The sequence below is a fragment of the Pelodiscus sinensis genome, chromosome 3 (genome assembly GCF_049634645.1).
Source record: "Pelodiscus sinensis isolate JC-2024 chromosome 3, ASM4963464v1, whole genome shotgun sequence".
Classification (NCBI taxonomy): Eukaryota; Metazoa; Chordata; order Testudines; family Trionychidae; genus Pelodiscus; species Pelodiscus sinensis.
Genome location: NC_134713.1, coordinates 37,258,948 through 37,281,548, shown reverse-complemented (window position 1 = coordinate 37,281,548; position 22,601 = coordinate 37,258,948). Strand labels below are relative to the sequence as shown.

General features: G+C 40.0%; 1 protein-coding gene across 6 annotated transcripts in view; it reads right to left on the bottom strand.

Annotated features, from left to right (window-relative positions):
* Window positions 1–954: 954 nt before the first annotated feature.
* The window catches only part of ARHGEF10 (Rho guanine nucleotide exchange factor 10), a 167,272-nt gene continuing 145,625 nt past the window's right edge, over window positions 955–22,601 (bottom strand). For all 6 annotated transcript variants that reach the window (XM_075923594.1, XM_006137773.4, XM_006137774.4 and 3 more), the window contains 3 exons: window positions 21,784–21,958; window positions 8,801–8,923; window positions 955–4,450 (listed from right to left, as the gene is read on the bottom strand). In XM_075923594.1, coding sequence (XP_075779709.1) covers window positions 3,936–4,450; window positions 8,801–8,923; window positions 21,784–21,958 — 813 coding nt within the window. In that variant the 3' untranslated portion in view covers window positions 955–3,935. The remainder of the gene's footprint in view (window positions 4,451–8,800; window positions 8,924–21,783; window positions 21,959–22,601) is intronic.

Genomic DNA, 22,601 nt, shown 5'->3' with positions numbered 1-22,601 from the left:
TGTGTGACCTTGGGCAAGTCATTTATTCTATCTCACAGTGTCACATCTATAAATTGCCTACCGTTGTAAACTCTTAGGGGCAGAGTCTGTCTTTTGCTATGAGTATCTATGATGTCTAGCACTACTGGGCCCTGATTTGTTTGGGGTGTCTGTTGTTCCTACTGTAACAATAGCAATGACAGAAAAATGTACCGCAAACTATCCATGGTACCCTACTTCCCTTGGAGAGTAAGGAAGGAAAAGAAAGGTTTTTTTTTAAAAAAAAGGCTCAGCAGTAATCACAGCTGCAAAGAGAGCAGCATAATAGTAATAAAAAGACAAGTTTTCATTGTACCAAAGAATCAATGGCTGATCGTATTATTTGCTTATGGTAAGTCAGACACAGCCAAAAGTCCTGGGTAGCACAAAGTTATGTATTCTAGATGCAAGCCTCATGACTGAATTGACTGAATCTAAGTATTATAAGCATAGATGCCTGTATTTATCCTTTAAGGCTGATTAACTGCAATAGAATTATCAGGCAACTGCTGAAAACTCATTTCCTGTGTTAATTTGAATTGACTTCCTTGCTGTGCTCATTTCCCTTATTAATGGATTTCACTTTTTATACATTGTCATGAATACTCTGCAGACTTGGACATTTTATTCCATGGGAATAGTGTGGTAGAAATTTCACTGTGGATCAGCACTAGGGTCCAGAGGCTCTATGCTAAGTTTTGAGAGCCCATGGCACCTGCAACAAATGGCACTCACAGAAAATGTATGTGGTAATGATTAGATCCCTAAAACTGGAGTAAATTCAAAAACATTCCTTTTTGGTCTTTTAGATATATGTCCTACTTTCCCCTCCATATAACCATTTGAAAAAATGTTCATTCTTCTTGATATATATTGCTGTATTCCACAAATTATAGCCATTAGTAGATCCATTGGTAGAATGATTAATAAAAAATATATTTTTGAAGCTTAATTTTTTATTCACAGTTTTTTAATTAAACATTTTGCTGAATTTACTCTGCACATAAATACAGTTATGGCTCATGTTATAACATAGATATTATTTGTTAGAAAACATAATATGAGATGTATGGTAGTGGTTACACTATTTCCCTTTTCCCTCTTACATTTTTTTTATATCAAAGTGACATTAAAACCAAATCTGACCAACCTCGTGATACGATCAAATGTATCTATCAAGTTTTTTTATTGACTGTAAAAGTACCTTTGGTTTGCATTTGATGTTAATGACATATCAGTTGGCAATATTATTACAAAGCAAATATTGGAAACAGGTTTTTTTTACTCACTAGAGCTTTGACTTATAGTTTTATAAAATGCTGTAAAATTTCTCTTAGCCTCATAGCTTCATAATACAATGTATAGTGCTTAGTTGACTTTCATAGGAGCAGGACTGTGCTGTGTTTGTACTGTTTATAAATGAAAGTACAATTTGGCTACAATATTGTCTTCTAAAACTTGAAGATATATAGTTGTGTAGTTCTACTAGCAGATCATGCAAATCTTTTGGAATTCCATTTCAACCTGTGGTGGACTAGTGGACTCAGCCCATTGTTGCTAACAATAAAGAGATGCATAAGAGTGGGTACAATCCTTCATGCATGCATGGCAATGGAATTCCAAATAGGGGAACCATGCAGAATTAGAACTGTCTTCTTCCCTTTGCAGAAAATTAGAACTTGCCTCTGCATTCAGTTCAGCACAAGTAGTCTTTTATGCCTGTGGACAATTCCACAGAAGTCAGTGGAGTTCTGTACTGGCATAAGGGTCTGCCTACAGACCTGACTGCTTGGTTAGATTAAGCACTTTATATCAGAGGTGATGGACTTCATTTGAAACATGTGAAAACCATTTTCCCCCCAAGGAGGAATAAAAATAGTCCAAAAGTATATGTTGTTTACTTGATTCTAGCCAATGCAAACATTTGGCATTTATTCTGGGTTTGAAAATGTTTTGCTCATATTTTGTGCTCTTACATGGTGTTGATGATTATGCACTGTAGAGTTTACCAAAACCAAATGAAGTTTGATAGTCAAATATTTACCTGGCCTCTTTTATGTTTTCTAGTATTCGAGCTATCCCCTAGCTAGTTAGAACTCAGTTCAGGAAAGAATTCATAATCAAGACACATATGCTTCAGTACAGTCCTTTTCTGAATTGGAGGCTTTGTTTCATTGTCACACATTATGGGAGGAAATAGCTACCCCTTTAAGTAATTTGACCTATAACACCCTAAAAGCTAATAAAATTCCCATTGCACTCTAACTTAATCAGGCAACATGCAATTTTACTTGTTAAATGAGCATATATGGCCAGATTCTCTCTTGTAATTTGGCACTTTAGCAATACCGGAGTGGCATAAATTGACTGGATCACTCCAGTTGAGAATTCCCATAGAATTGTTCTCTTCCACACTGGCTCTGGATGTGAAAAGGAGATGGACCAGGAGGGTCTTCCAGAAGGATGGATGGGCAGGTGGCCAAAGATCCAGACATTCTCAGTTGGTGGACAGTCCCTTGGGGTTAGTTACCAGCTGATGTAGTCTAGAGAAGCCACCAACTAGTATCTTTGAACCCTCCCTGCCCTGTCACCATCAGTAAAGATTGGGTGCAGCAGAGTCTCTGGCTCCATCTTTACGGTATTCATTTTAGAAAAGAAGCTATTCATCTGTCATTCTGGCAGGCTGAAAAGGGTGACTACTGCTGAGAAATGGTCCCTGCTGCTTGCAAATGGCCACTACAGCACACTTCTATCTACCAACATTACGTAGTAGATTTTAGCCTGTAGTCATGCGTAAAGCACACATTAATTGATTTCAGATGAATGCCTGCCTTAATATGTGCACTTCCTGTAGATATAGATATATCCAGAAGGTCTTATGCTCAGTATTGACTCCCTGCATTACTCATTGAATCACTATGTACTTCTCCACGTTAACTGCTTCCCTGCCAACACAAAATGCAAATTTTATGTATTGTTAAAAATGGCATGTAGATGTTCTACATATCCTTGGTACTAGAAGCACATCCCATTGCCAGCAACAGAATGCACTGCAAGCACTGGCACCAATAAGTTCATGAGAAAGCACATCTGTTTTGTATCTCCAACTTGTGTTTTCTGTTTGTTCCAAATGATCATGTGCAAGAGCCTCCACTATAGAGTAAAAGTAAGCAACATATATCTCACATCTTCCAATGCTCTTAACACACTGGTGTTTCCTGTAGCATTACTTTTAAATAACACTAAGGATTAGAAATTAACTGTGTGTTTTTGCTTTGAAAGATTAAAATAAACAGTCTATCTGACTGAGGGGTTTTATGTAAAAACTCACACTGTCTTGTGGAATTATATTATATAGTAATTGCTTAATTAACCTATTACCCTTTATTAGTACCTTTATTGCTCAAAATATTTTCTGCTTTGTTAAAATGTACAGTACATGCAAGTATCACTTTGGAAAAAGAGGTGACTAAAGGAAACAAAACAAAATAAACCAAAATACCAGCATGTGAAATGTTACGTCTTCCCTGCCTCTCCTAAGTGCTACAAATCATAATAATGACAGATATAAACTTGAATATAAATAGAGTTTCTAAAACCATTTAAAAGGGTCTGATATATCCCCAATATTTTAAGTAGCAGAGCCCTCAGAAGCAGCTCAGTATTTTCAATATCGTAATAGGATAGATTCCTTAACCTATTTAGAACATCCTATTGTGTAGCCCGTACCCAGGTGATCAATCCAACTGACTTAAACAGGACTGTTCACATGAGTAATGGCTGCAGTGCTGGGTCCTTAGAATTCACTGTAGTAAGATAACAACCCTTTAAAAGACAAAGCATAACAACAAATGTAGAGTTTAGGAATGAAATTCAATGACTTTGAAAAAGTCACCATTTAGCATGGTTTTAGTCACTTAGATGTTTAATAGTGGAATCTGCCAAACCATCACAGAAGACACCAGTTCATCCTGTCGCTGCTGCTTGGTCTTCTTGTTCACCCTTCTATGTCCTTGTCCTCCAGAGATGACTAATACTGAACTTGCTTTCATTTTCTTGGATCGCTGCTTTTTACTTTTAAGTGAGATGTTTTGATCCTTCAAAAGCTCATAAATGGAGCTGTCCTCTGGCCTACGTTCTAAGGAATTTGATCCATGAGACAGCGTCAGAGACCCAGATGAAGACGACATGTCACTTCTTTGTGCAATGGATCCTACTGAACTGCCTAGCCATACTGCAGTGTCGTGCATGTTATTTAGGGAACAGCTTGGTCCATCATTTTGCAGGGCATTTTTTTGGTCATCTTCTTTCAATTCAGAGTTAGAAGGGAGGCTGCTTCTGGATTTGCTTTTGTTTTTCTTGTTTACAGCTGTAGCTGTTACAAGGAATTTGACTGGGCCATTATGTGCATGATAGGATACCATTCCCCTTCCTGAAGCCAAAGGAAAAAAAATATTATGTAATATTAATCTCATTCATTTTGGGTCACTGCTTTACACCATAACTAGTTTAATCTCAGAACAAATTTCAATTAGACTTGCATAACCCTGTCAAAAGAAACACATCAGGTAACAACATATTTACTGAACTGAAACATGGAATAACGTACAAAAAAATTTACAGTACATCAAAGATGCATTAAGTCTGGATCAGAAATCTGCTAAAAGAAGGACAGAAAGAATAAGTTGACATTTCATTCATACTTTTTGTTCTCTGTTTTCACAACAGCAAAAGTAAAGAACTCTTCAGCTGACTTGTTTTAACTGGCAATGTCATAACCTTAACATTACACGCTTTCTCCAGAACTCCATAACAAAATAAAAGGTTTTCAGTTAATCCTACTGCACCCCTCTTGAATAGTATTAACACATCAATTCCAGTGCTCTCCACACTCACAGAGGAGGAGGTAGGACTTGCTCTTAAGCATTCATCTCTAGTTGCAGTGATGCATTCATAGGTACCAAAGATGTTATCAAAAGGAAATCACTAGGGTCAAATTCAGAAGATATTTAATAATGTGAAAATCTAAGGATCTTTCAATAGCACAGAGAGTGAAGAAGAGATGTAACAACATTCTGCCATACATACACCTAGGTGTAGGGATGTGGTTGTCAGATATGCCTGCATCTCAGACAAGATTACTGGCCTCAGAAAGAATCAGGCATGATTTGGAATGAGAGAATGTTGTGAAATACCCAAAGACAGATTCATATATAGTAAATCAAGGTTCCAAATATGCACAATTGGATGTACCTCATATCAGTAAACTGAAAGAGAAACAGCATATCTACACACATCATCTAATGGCTTGTCTGGACAAGGCACTTCAAGCAGATCAAACCAAGCTGATCCAGTTTGAAAATGGTTGTATGTACCTGATGCAGTCCATCACGATGCACTAACTCCAAATTTGCTGCAGATTGCATTTGTGTGGTCTATATTGTTCATGCAGGTGCAATTGCTGCACACCACTTTCTCCATGCTGCCAATGGCTATCCCATTGTGCTTTGTGGGTCAACATTTACTGACCTAGCTGTTCACTGATGTGCCTTGCCTATGTGTCATGGTCCCAGGACATTTCTTCTTTAAAAGCTCATGCAGAGCCAGGATTTGCCAATGTGCTCTGGCATATCCATTCCACCTATCCCCGTTATTAAGCAAATTAATATTCTTGCAATATAACTGTGATAGCTCTCCAGAAGCCAAAAATGCCTTGCACAGTTGCTTGGAGATTTGCTGAGACCCTGGATCTCATCACATTCTGGAGAGAAGCAACAGTGTGTGCAGCTTTTGTGGCCAGCCAGAAGAATAAAGATCTTTTAGTGGCACTTGCCAAGCAGATGTCAACAAGGTGTCATGACAGAGATGCCGATCAGTGCTAGATAAAGAGCAAGCTGCTCAGGAGTAAATACACTGTAAATTGGGACAAAAGGAGGCAATCTGGCCTGTTCATTTTATGATGAACTGGACAAAATCCTACATATAGTACAACCCTTTCAAGAAACCATGTGGCACCCAGGGGCACAATCTCCCCCACCTCAAGTATCACTAGAAAGGTCAATTAGAAGTTGAATGGGAAGATGCTGGAGAGGAGCTGTCTGCTGAGAACTAGGGTCTTTTTTAGATCCAGGGACTCTGATGCGGACTGACTGGAAAGCCAGCTGCAGTCATGCCCTGCTGAAGTGTACCCTGATGACTGCCATGCATAAACTGAGTTTGAATCTCAGCCAGAAACACAAGGCTAGAACTGAAGAGGCAGATCTGCTGGAGGAAACTTCAGCATGTAAGTACCTGTCTTTACATTTTATACTATTATTATTATAATGGTGCTAAGCTTCTGTACATTCTACCTTCTGTTCTGGATGCTCCATGGCTGCAATCATTGGAGTGGATGTGAGTTAGTGGCCCTTCTAGGTATCTAGCCATTAATCCCACCCTCTTTCCATTTGTCCATGCTGCCCATTTGCACCCCCCCGTACAAGTTTATAAAATGGTGTCTGCTCCAACCAGGCAATCAGCCTTTGTCTCATGCTAAAGCCACAGCTATAAACTATTTTCAGACCATGGCAGAGAGGGCACTTGCCCATTTGCCTGTTTACCTTTCCTCTTCCCTTCTCTGGCCTGCCTGGCAAATTCTCCGTCTCATTTCTGCCAGCCCAAAATGGTGCTGGCAGCATGCTGCAGAACCCACCTCATGCTCACTCCAAGCCTGTGGTACATTTACATGATAACATTCACTTGTTCAAAAAAGACAGTTACCTGTTCTGTAACTGGTGTTCTTCAAGATGTGTTGCTCATGTCCATTCAACATAGGTTTGTGTGCGTGACACATGCACCAGTGCTGGAAGTTTTCCCCTAAGCAGTAACCATAGGGGCCAGTGACCCAGAACCCCCAGGAGTGGTGTACATATACCATACAATATAGGACACTCCCCAGCCCCTCCCTCCTCAGTTCCTTCTTGCCAGAACTCTGACAGAGGGGAGGAAGGTGGGAAGTTAATGGACATAAGCAATACATCTCAAAGAACGGGAGTGAATGAAGTGAACTGGAGCCAATGGGAACCGTGAAGTGCCGTGGCTACAGAGCCTTTAGATAAACAAAGAGGAGAGGCCCGTTAACAGCCTTCTCAAAGTGGGCTGCAGGCCACTTTGAGAAACACTGACTTAGGGCTTGGCTACACAATAGGGTAATACATTCCACAGGATTATGATTTCTAGAGTGCACTAATGTGTTAGGTATTAATTAGCCCATGTAGAGCCTTCTGATCGTAGGTGCTGAGGTGTTGTTGCACCTGACTTAGTGTAGTTTCTACTATGTACAGGGTTTATAGCTTAGTTCAATGGCTCTCCGCATTCCTACTATACCAATTGTTCCAGCACCTTTGCTAGTAACAGCACTACGTTAAGGTATATTGAGGAACTCTTGAGTGTGCAATAGCACATGAATTAATGAATGAGAAATCACACTCCGTAAAGCACACTTCCACACAGACAAGCCCCCTTATCCAGTAAATGCAAAGGTGTAATGATGAATTATCACAATTGCTATTAGAGTCACACATATGAAATGATCCTATTATAAAAATCAGTGTTCTGAGATTCACATTCCCAATACCTAACTTGCAAACTATAAAAGTACGTCTTCTTCAAATTTAAAATATCTGGAGCTTCGGATTTTTTAAGGCCTGAAGAAAAAGTCTAAATCCAAAAAATAAATTTAAGAGTGTATAGCTCAGACAAAGTAACCAAAGTAGAAATGGAAGGCTAAGAGTTATTTTTTGTGGGTTTTTTTGGATTACATTAACTATGATCTCTATACAATCCATCTATTTTAAAGTTCCTTCTAAGCATCTTTTTGGATTTTTATTAAAATACTATTTTCTCTTGAATTATTGATACATAATTATTTTTCTGAATAGCAGTAAATCTTGTATTTATTTTGGTAAAGTTACAGAAGTTTTGATTAATGCAAAGTTTATTATGGAAACTAGAGAGAAGTTGCTTGGCTCATAACGTCGGCCTGTTTCCCTCTACAACTCAGAAATTCTGGTGGAGTTCTGAAATCAAAGTGTAGCTTCACACATTCCACATCCAACACTCTTTTTTGCTTTATTCTAATAGTTAAGAGCAGAACTAAAATGTTTGCAAAACGTTGGCAGAGTTCTGATGTTCCTATTTCAGAAATGAATAACTATCAAAATAAGGTCTGTTGTGTCTGCATCAGGCCCCCAAATGCTCTAGTTGTCAAAAGCTACCAATAAGTCACATTTTACATTTCAAAGCCTCAATATCATGAAGCGATCATGTCACAAAAATAACCAATCAGGGAAAACACTGAACGTTCAAAATCTCTTCCCCCCCCATTTAGAAATATCGCTTCTGACTCTCCTCCCCTACCCACATGCCAATTTATATTCTGATATAACATTTCCAAAAAACTATAGAGTACAGCAACATTTCTCTTTGCAGTATTGCAAGTCTTAGACAGAGAGGGATTTTGTCCCTCCATAATATATGACTTGAAGAGCTAACTTCCATGCCACTTTTTGCCTGGAAAGAACATGGATGCTGATTTAATAAAGCAAAAATAAGAGAAGATAATAGAAACAAATTATAGATACACTATAAACTAATTAGAACAACAAATTCTCAGAAAAAAGCTCACTCCATGTCTATACAATACACAAAATTTAAATATTACTTGATTTACAGAATAAATAATGCACTGAAGAGTCAGTCTTCAACACACCATCATACAAAATGTATAAAAAATTGTACTCACCAGTTACTTTTGGAATTCCTTGCAAACGAGGCACAGGTAGTGCTACTATAATACCCAGATTTGTTCCAACCAACAATAAACCATGGCATACCAGCAGACTGGTCACAGAAACACGTTGTTGTCCTGTGAAGTTCAGAGATCGCTGCATTATTTAACATACATAACCTTTGATGTGGAAAAGGAAATCAGCAGTAAACTGCATATAATAACATCGTTGTAGGTGCTGATTTGGCAAAAAGTTTAAGCAGAGGCTTAAATATTTTACTGAAGCAAGGCCTTGAAACTTTACCTGGATGCTATTTAACTTGTATGAAACAAAACTGTTTCTGAAATGCTATAATTCAACTTGTGTTTTCTCATAAAAGCTTACATTACAGGGGAATTAAAGTGATTATATATTCCTTTACAAACAGGTTATTTTTACACATTCTTCATAGCAATATTACAATACATAATACTATATAATACACAATAGAATTCTATAAAACTACAGTGTGACATTTTGTTCAAGCCTCAACACTGTCCATATTTAATGATCATAATTGCATTTTTTTCTACTTTTCTGTAACAGCTTGGTGAAGGGGGCAATTGCTCAAAAATCATCTTGGCCCTGGAGTGAGAGAAAAGGTAACTGAATGCACATGGACTTCAAAAAGTCTTTAACAACCTTCCTCATAAATGGAAACTAAGTGCTGTGACAAGAGGTGAAGTTCTGCCCTGAATGAGGAACTAGCTAAGAGACAGAAACAAAAAGTCAGACTAAACTATCGGCCTGGGTCAATTATTAGCTTGAGTAGTGATTTATATATTCAGTGAGATTCTGGAATAGTGGTGAAAAGGTGACAGCAAAATCTGCAGAGGACATGACATTTTTTTAGTAGTGTCCATTACATAAGAAGATTACGGACAACTCCAAAGACATCTAACAACATTAGGTGAATGGACAGCATGATAGCTGATGAAATTCAGTATTGACATGCATAAAATAATACACATGGAAAGAAATAATGTGAACTAATTATACACAATGCTGGGTACCATATTCTGTAACCACTTCACTGTGGCTAGTTACACAATGAAAACGGCTGCTCATTGTGGAGTCATGGTTAAAATAACAAAACTAGGTTACATATACAAAGGGATAGAACATAATTAGAATAGCAGGATAGCATTACATTACCTAATTTTACAGATAACAATGTAAAGCCTTTCTTCTATGGTGTCATTTTTTCAGTGTGCCCTTCCTTGCTGGCCCTCATAATTTGTATCTCTTTTGTAAAGTAACAATATAGATTTTTCAACAATCTAAAGTAAGAATGTGTGCCAGAAGAAAATGGCTTCAGATTTACTCATTACGGAATAAACAGGAAACAGAAGATTTTGATTAATTAACTGAAAGACTGGAGAATAAAACCCAAAGCACTGGAAAGAAAAAGACATGTTAGAATGTGTAAGGATGAAAGAGACAAAACAGTCACCAAGAAGCATGAGAGAAACAATAGGGTCTTATAAGATAACATCTAGCATCTCTAGTCAAACTACTTACCAATATAAATCAAGCATAATGAAAAAAAATCCATATTAGTTTCTCTCTTCCCCCCTCTCTCTCTGCTATAACAAACAATAAGTGATCTTAACATATAATTAAAATTCTATGTGTACAAGTAAATTATCATGTGTCTTGTGAAAACTTAATATTTTCTGCGGAAATATTAATGAGGAGATGTGTTAAGTTTCCAGAGGGGAGTATGCAAGTGTAATCCCTTCATAGCTTGATCAGAGGGAAAACATTGAAGAATTACCCTTAGAATCATAGGGTAGATAGCATTAAAATGATTGCAGCTGGATGAAATGGAGAATGGAAGAAGAAAAATCAATATATCCCAAAATGATGCCATAGGCTATAACTTTGATCTATTTGTGAAAGTGAACGCAAATAAAAATATATTAATAAACCATCACCTTTCCTTTTTTAAAGAAAACCTAATAAACGAAGAAAAGCAAGTGTTATACAGGGTGCCCATCAAACCAAACTCACATCTGCTAATTTCAGGTTGGTTTTGGTACTCAGATATTATGCAGATATTACTGTATACTAATTAAGATTTTCACAACTGCACAATTTCATCAGGCTCAGCTTGGGATGGGCACAAACAAAAATCTTTTCTAATTATCTCTGAACTTGAGAACATCTAAAAATTCACATCTGATTTCTGATTTCCAAATGTGGCAATTAGAATGACTAAAATTAACCAAATCCTTGATTCCAAACACTTCTCAATGTGGGTCTTTCTCAAGAACAGAAACTGAATTTTATGGCTTAGCTTATCTGTAATGCAATGAAACCAATGTTCTTCAATATATAACAATTTGGAGGCCAAGCCTACTGTTCCTAAGCACGTAAAACTTCAGTTTTAGCTATCTAAGCCCTGAAGCAATGGGGTCATCATATATCTAATACCTTACAGTACCTTTAGGATGTTCAACACTAGAAAAAAATATCAATGCCTTTCTTCACACTTTAGCTTTGAAGTAAATTCCAAATGGTAACTCACACCTGTGAAGTAACATTATTTCCATATGTGAAAATAGTATGTCACTTGGAAGCAACCTAAAGTCCTAAATATAGAGCAAACTTTATGCATGAACCACTAAAAGTGAGGTCAAAGGAAAAGTGCTTGCTTTGAAATCTTGGGAAAGCAGGAAACATCTGCATGTGAACACATATTTTTGACATAACTTATAGTAACATGTGATGATAAATAAAAGCCACTCATAAAAAGATGTTTGTAATCTTGCAATAGTGTGCAAATTTGTGACTTTTAAATGTAAACAAGCAATGGCTCCTGATCATTTGAATGTGTTCTATCAAAAAACAACTACAACAGCACCGACAACAAGATAGTCACCATGACAATCTTGGGGAGAAGTTGATAAATATAAAAGCTAAATATTATTATTACTGTTTTAAAAGAAATCAGATGAAATTGTTCTAATTTCAAATAACACTTGTACTAATTGTTAAAAGAGTTAATTTAAGCTCCTGATCCTGCAAAAATTTATGGACATGCTTAATTTTACACACTCTGAGCTGGCTCATTTATTCTTTTTTTTTTTTTTTCCCAGGATTCAAGCTTCAGTCTGGATCTTCGTCAAGTCTCAGTCTTTGACCCTGGTCCTGCAACTGCATATATGAAAGTGAAATTTTTGCCCCCTGAACAGAACCTTCTGCAGTCAGTTTTGTGCAAGGGTGTTCAGATTTTGCTGCAGGATCTGGCTCAATCTGCAAATTAATCTGGTTAAAACCCTACAGTGCATCTTATTTTACCAAGCTACCCTAACATCTCTCCCTCTTTCTACTCTTTTATAGGATGGCAACTTGATAAAAAACCTTTAACAATGGTGGGGGGCTATCGACCACAAATGAGTGTACTTTATTTTTAATATAGAGGAAATGAGAAAATCGGGGGTTTTTGGTCTCTCTTTCCCATCAGTTTCCAGGAAACACACTTGTAATGTTACAGCATAAAGAACGGAAATTACCCCTTTGTTAAATAGGTAACCTGTCATCATCCAGAAGTACAATGAAATCACATAGAATTTGCTGAGACCCTGAACTCACTCAAGGGGGGCAGACTATTGAACATTCTAAAAACACCTGAGAAACTGTTTTGTTTGAGAATATTTAAGCATCAATGTTCATAGCATCATAGACTCAGAGCTGGAAGAGACCTCAGGAGGTCATCAAGTCCAGTTCCCTGCCCAAGGCAGGACCAATCCCAACTATTTTCTTTACTGAAAAATAAAATGTGGGACCATGAAAAATACAAGCTATTTAATAAAAATGTAGCACAGTGGTTCCCAACATGGCGCCCGTGGGGCCATTTTTGTGCGCCCGCCAAGTGCTCGGAGCTGGCCTGGCCCTGGGCACGTGGTGCATGCACTGTGCCGGAGCCGGCCCTAGCGCATGGTAAGCGCCGGCCCCGGGAGCACCGCGAATTGACCGCTCGTACCCCGGGCGCGCGGCGCTTGGAGGGCGAGAGGGGGAGCGCCGGCCCCGGGTGCGCGCCGCTTGGCAGGGGAGCGCTGGCCCGGGCGCGCGGCGCTTGGGGGAGGAGGGAGCGCCGGCCCTGGGCGCGCGGCGCTTGTGGGGGGGGCGCCGGCCCCAGGAGCGCAGCGCTTGCGGGGGGGCCCCTCCCCCCAGCACACGGCTATGGGGGGGGCTGCCCGCCCCCTGGTGCCCGGCAGGCAAACGGCCATGCCCCCTGGCGCCCGGCAGGTGAACAGCCACGCCCCCTGGCGCCCGGCAGCCTCTAAAGGTTGGGGACCACTGATGTAGCATGTGTATAAAATGACTATTAATTAGTAATACTTAAAAAATCTTGGGAACAAGGAAGCATAGTATGAATTGCAACAGGGGTTGCAAAGTTGTCTATTTGAACTGTGGACCACATATATTGCGCAAAAGTTTGCCCTCCTAGGAAACATATATAACATATAGGCAAGAGGTGTGTGTTCATGTCATCCCTAGACACTTTACAACAACGGCTACTAGCCAACTTCTGTTGCCAGCTAAAGGGGTTGGTCCTTTGGCTATCATAGAAGTGGGCTGTTCTGAAACAAAGATCTTGGGTTCTATACTCCTTGTGTTTGCTGGTATATTGTAGTTAAAACAATTGCTGTTTTAAAACTTCACAGTATTCTAGAAATGGACAGTTCTCCCAGCTTCCTCTTTTCCCCACACCAGGTCCCCCTTTTGTCCCCTCACCCATTTCTTCTCCTGCAACCTAATTCACTCTGATATGTTCCATTACATCAAAAATACAGTCCAGCAGCAGAGAAAGGCATCCATCAGGAGGCCAGTTATGGTTCCCTGATTCCCAGAGGGTATGTCTATACTTGCTCCATAGTTTGGACTAGGGATGCACATGTAGCTGACCGAAATTGCTATTGAAGCAGGGATTTAACTATCCCATGCTTCATTAGCATAATCTCGCCCACACGTTATTTCGCTCGCCAGCTGATTTGAACCAGGAAGTGTGCTCTGGAACGTGTTAGTTCGAATCAAACCCCTTTGTTCAAACTAACGTTACTTCTCAAATTCCCGCTTCATTAGCAATTTCGGTCGGCTACATTTGCATCGCTAGTCCGAACTAGGGAGCAAGTGTAGATGTATCCAGAGTGAGTCTGTGTTGTACTAAGCCACCACATAAGTCAAAGTAACCTAGGAGCTGCTCTAATTTACGTCATCCGACTCCATGTTTAAACAACAGTACACCCACCCATTGACCACAGTTAGAGAGGAGCATGCTTGGACCACTTTCCCTCTGGAGCTGAGGCGTGGAGAAGCTGGTTCAACATCAGCTGAAACCTCTCCCATGACAGAGGAATTCTCAGCTGACCAATTCCTGTTCACTTTGTGTCATATGGTCTAAAGGGCCAAAATACAACCCAAATCGAGCCCATAACTGGCTGTATTCAGGAGCTTCCAAGCACATGGGAATAACTGCCTTCCACTACAGATCTCCTTTCGCCTGGCACTACCTCCCCAACCAGAAACAATCAGACGCCTTCCTGACTATGTACCAGATGGAGAAAACCACAACACTGTTATTGCTCCATGCTTGTTTGGAGCTATGTCTGCTTTTTTGTATTATTCAGCTATAATGACTTGCAATGTAACTCCTTTCCCCTGCAATATAACCTTTCCTGAGGTAGAACAGGAGCATTCTTTGTGGCAGGGAAGCCAGGCTGTGACAGTCAAGGCTGTGTTCACATGGCAATAAAGGTCTGAAAACGTAATGCTAAATTATTTTGTGTTGTGTTACTTCAGAGCCATATAATTCAGAGTGACCTTTCTCTCCTAGAGCAGTAGAGAGACAGACAAAAGGATTATAATTTTCCTCTCACTCACACTGGTTCTACAGTAAATGTAATTCCATTAATTGCTAGGGATATACTGAAGTAAAGAAGAACAGAATCACAGCAAATCCCCAGAGAGTCAGTTAAACCTTCGTGCACTGAGAATCTAATCCAAGGAGTCCGGATTCTTGAGAGACTTGTCATGACACTAGGTCTATTCTTCCTCTAGTAAACATTCTCCCCCATAGCCACATTAAGAACATTTTTAGACTAACTCCTTCCCCTGTTCTTCTCATCTCAGAGTTCAATAAATCTTGAGCTTTTACTCACTTTTCTTTTTGCATGTTAATGAGCCTCTGTCAAATAGCATACAATTAATTGGGTTGTTCCATTTAAAATACAAACTTTCCCTTGGAGCACACATCCTAGCCCTGGAGAGACAGAAAGAATCAAATGCCCACATACCCGTAAACATTTCACAGCACAACACATTACAATACAAGTCTTCTAACCATGCAGTCATTTAACTCCAACTCATTTTTAGCTCACAGTATGTTACACAGAATCTGATGTGGTCTTTGGCTGTTTTTGTTTCTAATTGCAAAAGGCTCCGAGCAAATTTATTATGCAAACCACCTACTTTCCTCTCTTTTAACCATTTTGGTTACAATGTTGTCAGATCATACACATAGATCCAAGAACTGCCACTGAATAATTGGAATGCGTTTTGTGTTTCAAATGGATGCTATTGTAGCATTTTTCCTGCACAACTTCCACTCTTAAAAAACTCTCTGGTTCACAGGAGAGGTTTTGGTAAGAGGGGAAAAAATCCCCATAAAGTTCTGAGAATTACACCAGAGGTTATAAAAATAGGCAACACTCTTTCACAGGAAAATGTTGGTCAATTACATCAATTACAACCCTCTTTTATTACCATGGCAATGGCAGCTGAAACTACATATTTTTAAGATGACTTTTTTTCCATTTCAGTCACAGAAAACAAGCATTTTCAACAATAAATTCAACACTTTCTTTGCACCACTGTAGGAAATATTAACTTAGTGTTAATCTTCTGTTTATACACTGATCCTCATTCCTTTGCACAGCTAGGACAAATTAAATGGAATGGCCCATTTAAACACAGAACAAAAATAAAATCCATTAGCCAGTTTTCAGTGTGGGAGTTGCATACAATTTTGAATAGACACTTCACTGAGCACTGTAAAAATGAAGAAATATTAATAAGACTATTTATAGTGTAGCTTTATTTTGAAACTAATGCAATATATAGTAGGCAGGATGAGACAGGTAGATAAGGAAAGCTTTTTTTAAAAAAATCTAAAATGTTAAACACTATTCTGATTAAGAAAAAATACTTTTAGTGCCAAAAAGCTGATCACTGTTCAAATCAAAGCAGTACTGTCCTTGCTGTCCCCCCACTCCATGCTGGGCTATGCTTCATTTGGGGGCACAAGGGTTCAAGTGAAGTGAATATCAGACTTATGTACATATACGGAGATTTGGAAAGAAAAAAATGAAACTATCTTTTAATACCATTGCAACACTTTGGGCTAGAAGAACTTTGACAAGGAGATGGACTGGAAATAAATGAACAACAGGCATCAGTCTAAATTCCACTGCAGGGAGGCATGCAGCCAGATTTCAGGCTAAATTCTGGTATTTTACTTCATCCAATAATTGTTTCCATACACTTAATAAAATGTGGATAATTGAGGATATGTCAATCTCCCTACAGAAGCTTCTCCTTCCTGACATAACCTGCATCATGGCCAATTCTGCCATTTTTTTCCCTCCTCAAGGCCAACTTCTCCTGAACAAACCCTTCGACGAGTCCCTTTTCTCTCACTGCTTTTCCCCCTCCTGAAACTTTCCAAGCTCCCAATGTCTTTCCTAAGTGTAAGTCCCTCCCTACTACTTTCTCCCACTTTCCCAAGAAACGACTCCCCCTTGACTCTTCTAAGTGTTGTCCATCACTTTGGAGTCAAACCTCCTCCTGCTCGCTTTCCAAACAGGAAGCAATGCTACTTACTGCAGATCATTTTCATCAGATAAAACTGTGGGTTTTACCGCTATGACAAAAATGAACCAGTTCCAGTTCAAGGCATTTTGTTTTAAAAATTGTTTCATTAGTGCACACCACATTACACTTTGTTTTAGTTACACATTTAAATTGTGGTTACAGAAGGCAGGAGATTGGAATATTAATTTAGGGTTGTTCAAATAAAAAAGTAAAACAGCAGTATGCACGTATTAATGTATGTAATATACTGAAATTAAGAATGTCTATACATTTTAGCTCAGTATTTTCCCAAGGAAGTTACACATATAATGATTCATATTTCTATTTTCAATATCATTTAAATATTACATGTACTGGAAAGCTATTATCAAATTGTTAAATATTTTCCAATAATTTTTAGGCATATATTCTAGTAATTATTTTATTTTCCCCATTTTATTTACCAGTGCCCAGTCCTAAACTATCTTTTTGCTAATAAATTACGAGCCCTAATTCCAAAGCCAGTTTCCCTCTTCTTCTTTTTTTATTTTTTCCAGAAATCCCAGAACACTTCAGGTTCGAAGCATGTTTATAGTCTATACAGAGGCTACATTTCTTATTCCTAACTCATTCAATCTCTGCTTTTCAACTATTCTTTTGCTATCATCTACAGACTTTACTGTTGATACAGCTGTATAGCTGTGAATGTGTGCACATGGTTTAACACATTAACTTAATCCAGTAGGGTAACAGAAAGAAACCTACATAAACAAAAGAACATTAGCAGAAAGGTCTTCAAAGGTCTTTTATTTTCTGTAGCAAAACAATTACATGTGTATTTAAAAAAATAAACTGAGTGGTTACTTGAATTGTTAAAGGGAAAAATATTTTTATTATGAATAATTATTTTCAGAATAGGATTAATTGCCAAAATAACCAAGACATATTAGGAAAAAATCTCTAATTAATTGCCCAAATTTGGAAAGAGACAAGACCCAGATACAGCGTGACGGACACACAAATTAGGGTGCCTGTGTGAAACTTGTGCATGTGCATACATATACTTTTAGGGTATGTCTACACTGCACGGTATCCCAAAATAGCTACCCTGCATCTACACAAGCCGCCTGTTATTTTGAAATATTTTTCAAAATAACAGGCATGCTATTTTGCCATCCCGGTAAACCTTGTTGCATGAGGGATAACGGATGGCTCAAAATAGTGTGTTATTTTGAAATTTGATGCTGTGTAGACACGCCAAATTTCAAAATAAGCTATTTCGAAACAGATTCGAAATAAGACACACAAATTGTGTATCTTATTTTGAGTTTAGGGTGCTGTATAGACGCACTCTTACATGGACTCTTTGAAATATGGGCAAAGCTATTCTAATTTGACTGTTTATCAGGTGGGCTATTTCAGCATTGATGTTACTTATATCCTGCTATAGGAGAAGACCAAACGTATGGTGACATATGTATCACTTATTGTGCTATCCACTGCTCTGGGGTTGCGACTGCTCTGGAGGATAGGGTCATAATTCAAAATGATCTGGACAAATTGGAGAAATGGTCTGATAAACAGGATGAAGTTTAATAAAGACAAATGTAAAGTGCTCCACTTAGGAAGAAACAATCAGTTTCACACATACAGAATGGGAAGCAACTGTCTAGGAAGGAGTACGGCAGAAAGGGATCTAGGAGTTATAGTGGACCACAAGCTGAATCTGTGTCAGCAGTGTGACGCTGTTACAAAAAAAGCAAACATGATTCTGGGATGCATTAACAGGTGTGTTGTGAACAAGACACGAGAAGTCATTCTTCCACTCTACTCTGCACTGGTTAGGCCTTAGTTGGAGTATTGTGTCCAGTTCTGGGCACCGCATTTCAAGAAAGATGTGGAGTAATTGGAGAGGGTTCAGAGAAGAGAAAGAAGAATGATTAAAGGTCTAGAGGACATGACCTATGAAGGAAGACTGAAAGAATTGGATATGTTTAGTTTAGAAAAGAGAAGACTGAGGGGGGACATGATAGCCGTTTTCAGGTATCTAAAAGGGTGTCATAAGGAGGAGGGAGAAAACTTGTTTGTCTTGGCCTCTGAGAACAAGAAGCAATGGGCTTAAACTGCAGAAAGGAAAGTTTAGATTGGACATTAGGAAAAAGTTCCTAACTGTCAAGGTAGTCAAACACTGGAATAAATTGCCCAGGGAGGTTATGGAATCCCCATCTGTGGAGATATTTAAGAGTAGGTTAGATAAATGTCTATCAGGGATGGTCCAGACAGTATTTGGTTCTGCCATGGGGGGCAGGGGACTGGACTCGATGACCTCTCAAGGTCCCTTCCAGTCCTAGGATTCTATGATTCAGTTCTAACAATAAAATTAATCCAGACTCTGAGGTGCAGTCAAACTCAGCACAGAAACCTTGTGGGGTAAGTCAAAGACGTCTGTAAGCCGCTCACCTTTGTAGTCCCCCAATTCCAAGGGCAAGTGAAGGCTGGTTCTGTTCCGGGTATATATGTGAGTAAACTTGGGACTGTTCTTGCCTGACAATTTATAACAGACACTGTGCCAGGCACCTGGCAGCCAATTGTTTTATGCCATCTTGGGTACTCTGCCTTTGGTGGTGGGGAGAGGGGAGCCCGGGCTTACCCTCACTCACGGGCCCCAGCCCAGGGCCCCAGCCCAGGGCCCTAAGGACAAGGACTTTCTCTGGTCCTGTCCAGCTGATGTGGCTTCCCGCCGAAACACGTCAGCCCGTGGGCTTTAATTCGTTGCCCTGCCCTGGGTGCTCTCTCCCCCCACTCTCTCTCTCCTTCAGCATTATCCCACCTGTCCCGTTTCACTGGCGGAATAGTTTCTGGCGAGTGGGAACTCCTTCTGCTCTCACCTGACTTCCTCCAGCTCCCTTGCCGCTCCCGCCTCCTCTGCCATCTTCCCCTGTGCAGCGACGCTGGCCATTTTAAACCACCTGCTGCCCTTCCCTGTCCCCTTGACATCACCCCGTCGTATCTCTAAGCCCCGCCCCTTTGGTGTGACCTCCCCTCCGGTGAGGTTCCGCTCTGTCTCCAACCCTCCTTCCTTCCCTCCCCATGGCTTGCGCTCTTCAGTGCCTTGAAGATGTGGGTTTGCCTCGTGGCATGGGAACAGCCCACGCAGAGCCGGTATCTAGCTCCTCGCGCCATGAACAGCGCAGTCACGGAGGGACCTAGAGTGCGGGGCAGCAGCACCCTGTCACAAGAAGGAATAAATAACGCTGCTTTATTCACTTTCTCTAAACCTGTCATGATTGTCTCTCTTAGCTGTCTTTTTTCTAAGCTGAAAAGTCCCAGTCTTTTTAGTATCTCCTCACATGGCAGCTGTTCCATACCCCTCATCATTTTTGTTGTCCTTCTCTTCCAATTCTAATCTGCTGGATCTAAGAGTGCTGGGGATGCAGCAGCATCCTCTGTCTTGAAGTGGTTTCCATCACATACAAGATTTATAGTTTGTTTCAATGGCTCTCAGTACCTCCAGTGCCTTGGATTTGAATATATCTTTTTTGAGATGGGGCAAGCAGAACTGTAGGCATTATTCAAAGCACAAGGACATCATGGATTTATACAGAGGCATTATGATATTTTCTGTCATACTGTCTATCACTTTCCTAATGATTCCTAAGATTCTGCTAGTTTTTCTTGTCTGCTGCTGCACATTGAACAGATGCTTTCAGAGACATTTCCACAATCAACACTGAATTTAATCTGCCATTTTGCTGCCCAGTCACTACATTTTGTGAGATCCCTTTGTAACTCTTCACAGTCTATTTTGAACTTAACTATCTTGAGTAGTTCTTCATCATCTACAAATTTTGCCACCTGGCTGCTTACCCTCACTCTTTCTCAGATTGTTTATGAATATGTTGAACAGCACTCATCCCAGTACAGACCCCTAGGGACACACTATTTCTTCTCTCCATTCTGAAAACTGATCTTTTATTTCTACCCTTTGTTATTTATCTTTTAATCCTTTCCTCTTATCCTGTGACCGTATACTTACTTAAGAGTCTTTGGTGAGGCACATTGTCAAAGGCTTTCTAAAAGTCCAAATATGCTATATCACTAGATCACCCTTGTCCATGTTCGTTGTTCCACTAAAAGAATTCTACAAGTTGGGCCTCCCTCATCTGGCACCCTTGGGACCTGACCAGTCCTGAACAAGGGGATTTGCTGGACAATGGGAGGCCCTTCCCAACATGATTGGTGCTGCCCTGCTGCCTGTCCCCCTCCCCCATGCTAGGGCTGCAGCCCGGCCCCACTGCTGTCTGCACAGCCATGGCCCCCGAGGCTGGAGCTCTGTTGCTACCATCAGAGCCGGAACTCTGCAGCTACCACTGTCGCCTCTGAGCTCCACAGCCGGAGTTTGCAGCTGCCGCTGCTGGCCCCTTGTTGCTGCCCATCCCCTGGGGCCGGAACTGCTTGCTGCTTCTCTGCCTGCCCCTCCGCCCCCCTCACACGGCTCCTCGCTGAGTTGCCGGAACCCCCTGCCGCTCCTGTCCCACAGCCTGACCTTCCTATGCCTGGGCTCTGTGGTCCAGGAATATCTGTGGTCCAGCCAGACCACGGATGTTGCTGGACCAGAGTCCTGGTTAAGGGAAACACAACCTGTAATAGGTTGGTGAGGCATGATTTCCTTTTACAAAAGCTGGACTGGCGCTTCCCAACAAAACATGTTCATCTATTCTTGAACTGTGCAACAAAACAAGACAAAAATGACAGCACCAAACTGGCCTCCTATATGTGATTTACTATTTTCTCTATGGTTTGTAATGGGAGTGGTAGATCTGGAGGGAACTCATTGCATAACCTGATCTGGAGAGCAGACAGGGAACTGAAGTGTATGACTCTATTTTAGATTCTTAATAGATAGTATGAGAGTTAACACAAAGACAGTCTCATGATCTGACAAACAGACTACACAGCAATTTAAGAGACTGAAGCAGCATATTTGATATCTAATATAGTTCAGGGTTCCAAGTTTAAGCCTGCATCTATGATACACCATAGCAGAACAACTGGGGAGTGACTCAGCCCAAATGAAAATATGACTGTAGAATGCAGTTACCTGACAACATATTGTGAATAGGAGTGGCAATGTTAATGTCCTGGAGGTGTTTCAGTGTCTCAGTGTGGAAGAGGCGGAGCGTCGATCCAGATGTGAAGGCAATCCAGATTCCCACTCCTGCAACAGCCATGTGCAAGATCACCATCCCTTCTTCTTGATGAGCTTCAAAATGGCTCTATAAAAAAAAAAGATCAAGACGACAAAGGATCTATAGTGTATGCACCAGTGCTAGAGCATTCATCTGTCCTTATGAACTTCATAAAGTAGGAAACATGCCTTTATTCTTTATGTAGAGCAGTGGTTCCTGACCTTTTTTAAACTGGGGATTGGCAAACCCATTCACAAACTTTTGGTGGACCAGTAATGTGGTATTTGCATATTTGCATATTCATTTCACAAATAATGAATATGAAAATAAAATGCTACCGGTCCACCCAAAAGCCCTGGCCTCTAGAGTCCCCCCAATGCCAGCTTTAACCCCTATGCTCCCATAAGAGCAAGTCCTGGTTCTGCTGAATATATGGTGTTAGTTTTAGCATCTAATCATGAAAATACGTAACAAAAAGTCCATGTAGCTTTTGTTGTAACAGAACATTCTGAACTCCCTCAACTAAAAATATTTGAGAAAAAGTCAGTCATTTCATCATGCAGAAAATTCATCTGAGTGTCCCCTATTTTAGAGGACACCCTATATAAGGTGAAAGAGGATGAAAATCCTAGAGGCTAAAATGACTTTTGATTTACAAACATTAACCCTGCGAGGATTCAATGGGAACTCAATTACTCCATTTTATTTTCTTTACCAAAAGATAAAATAC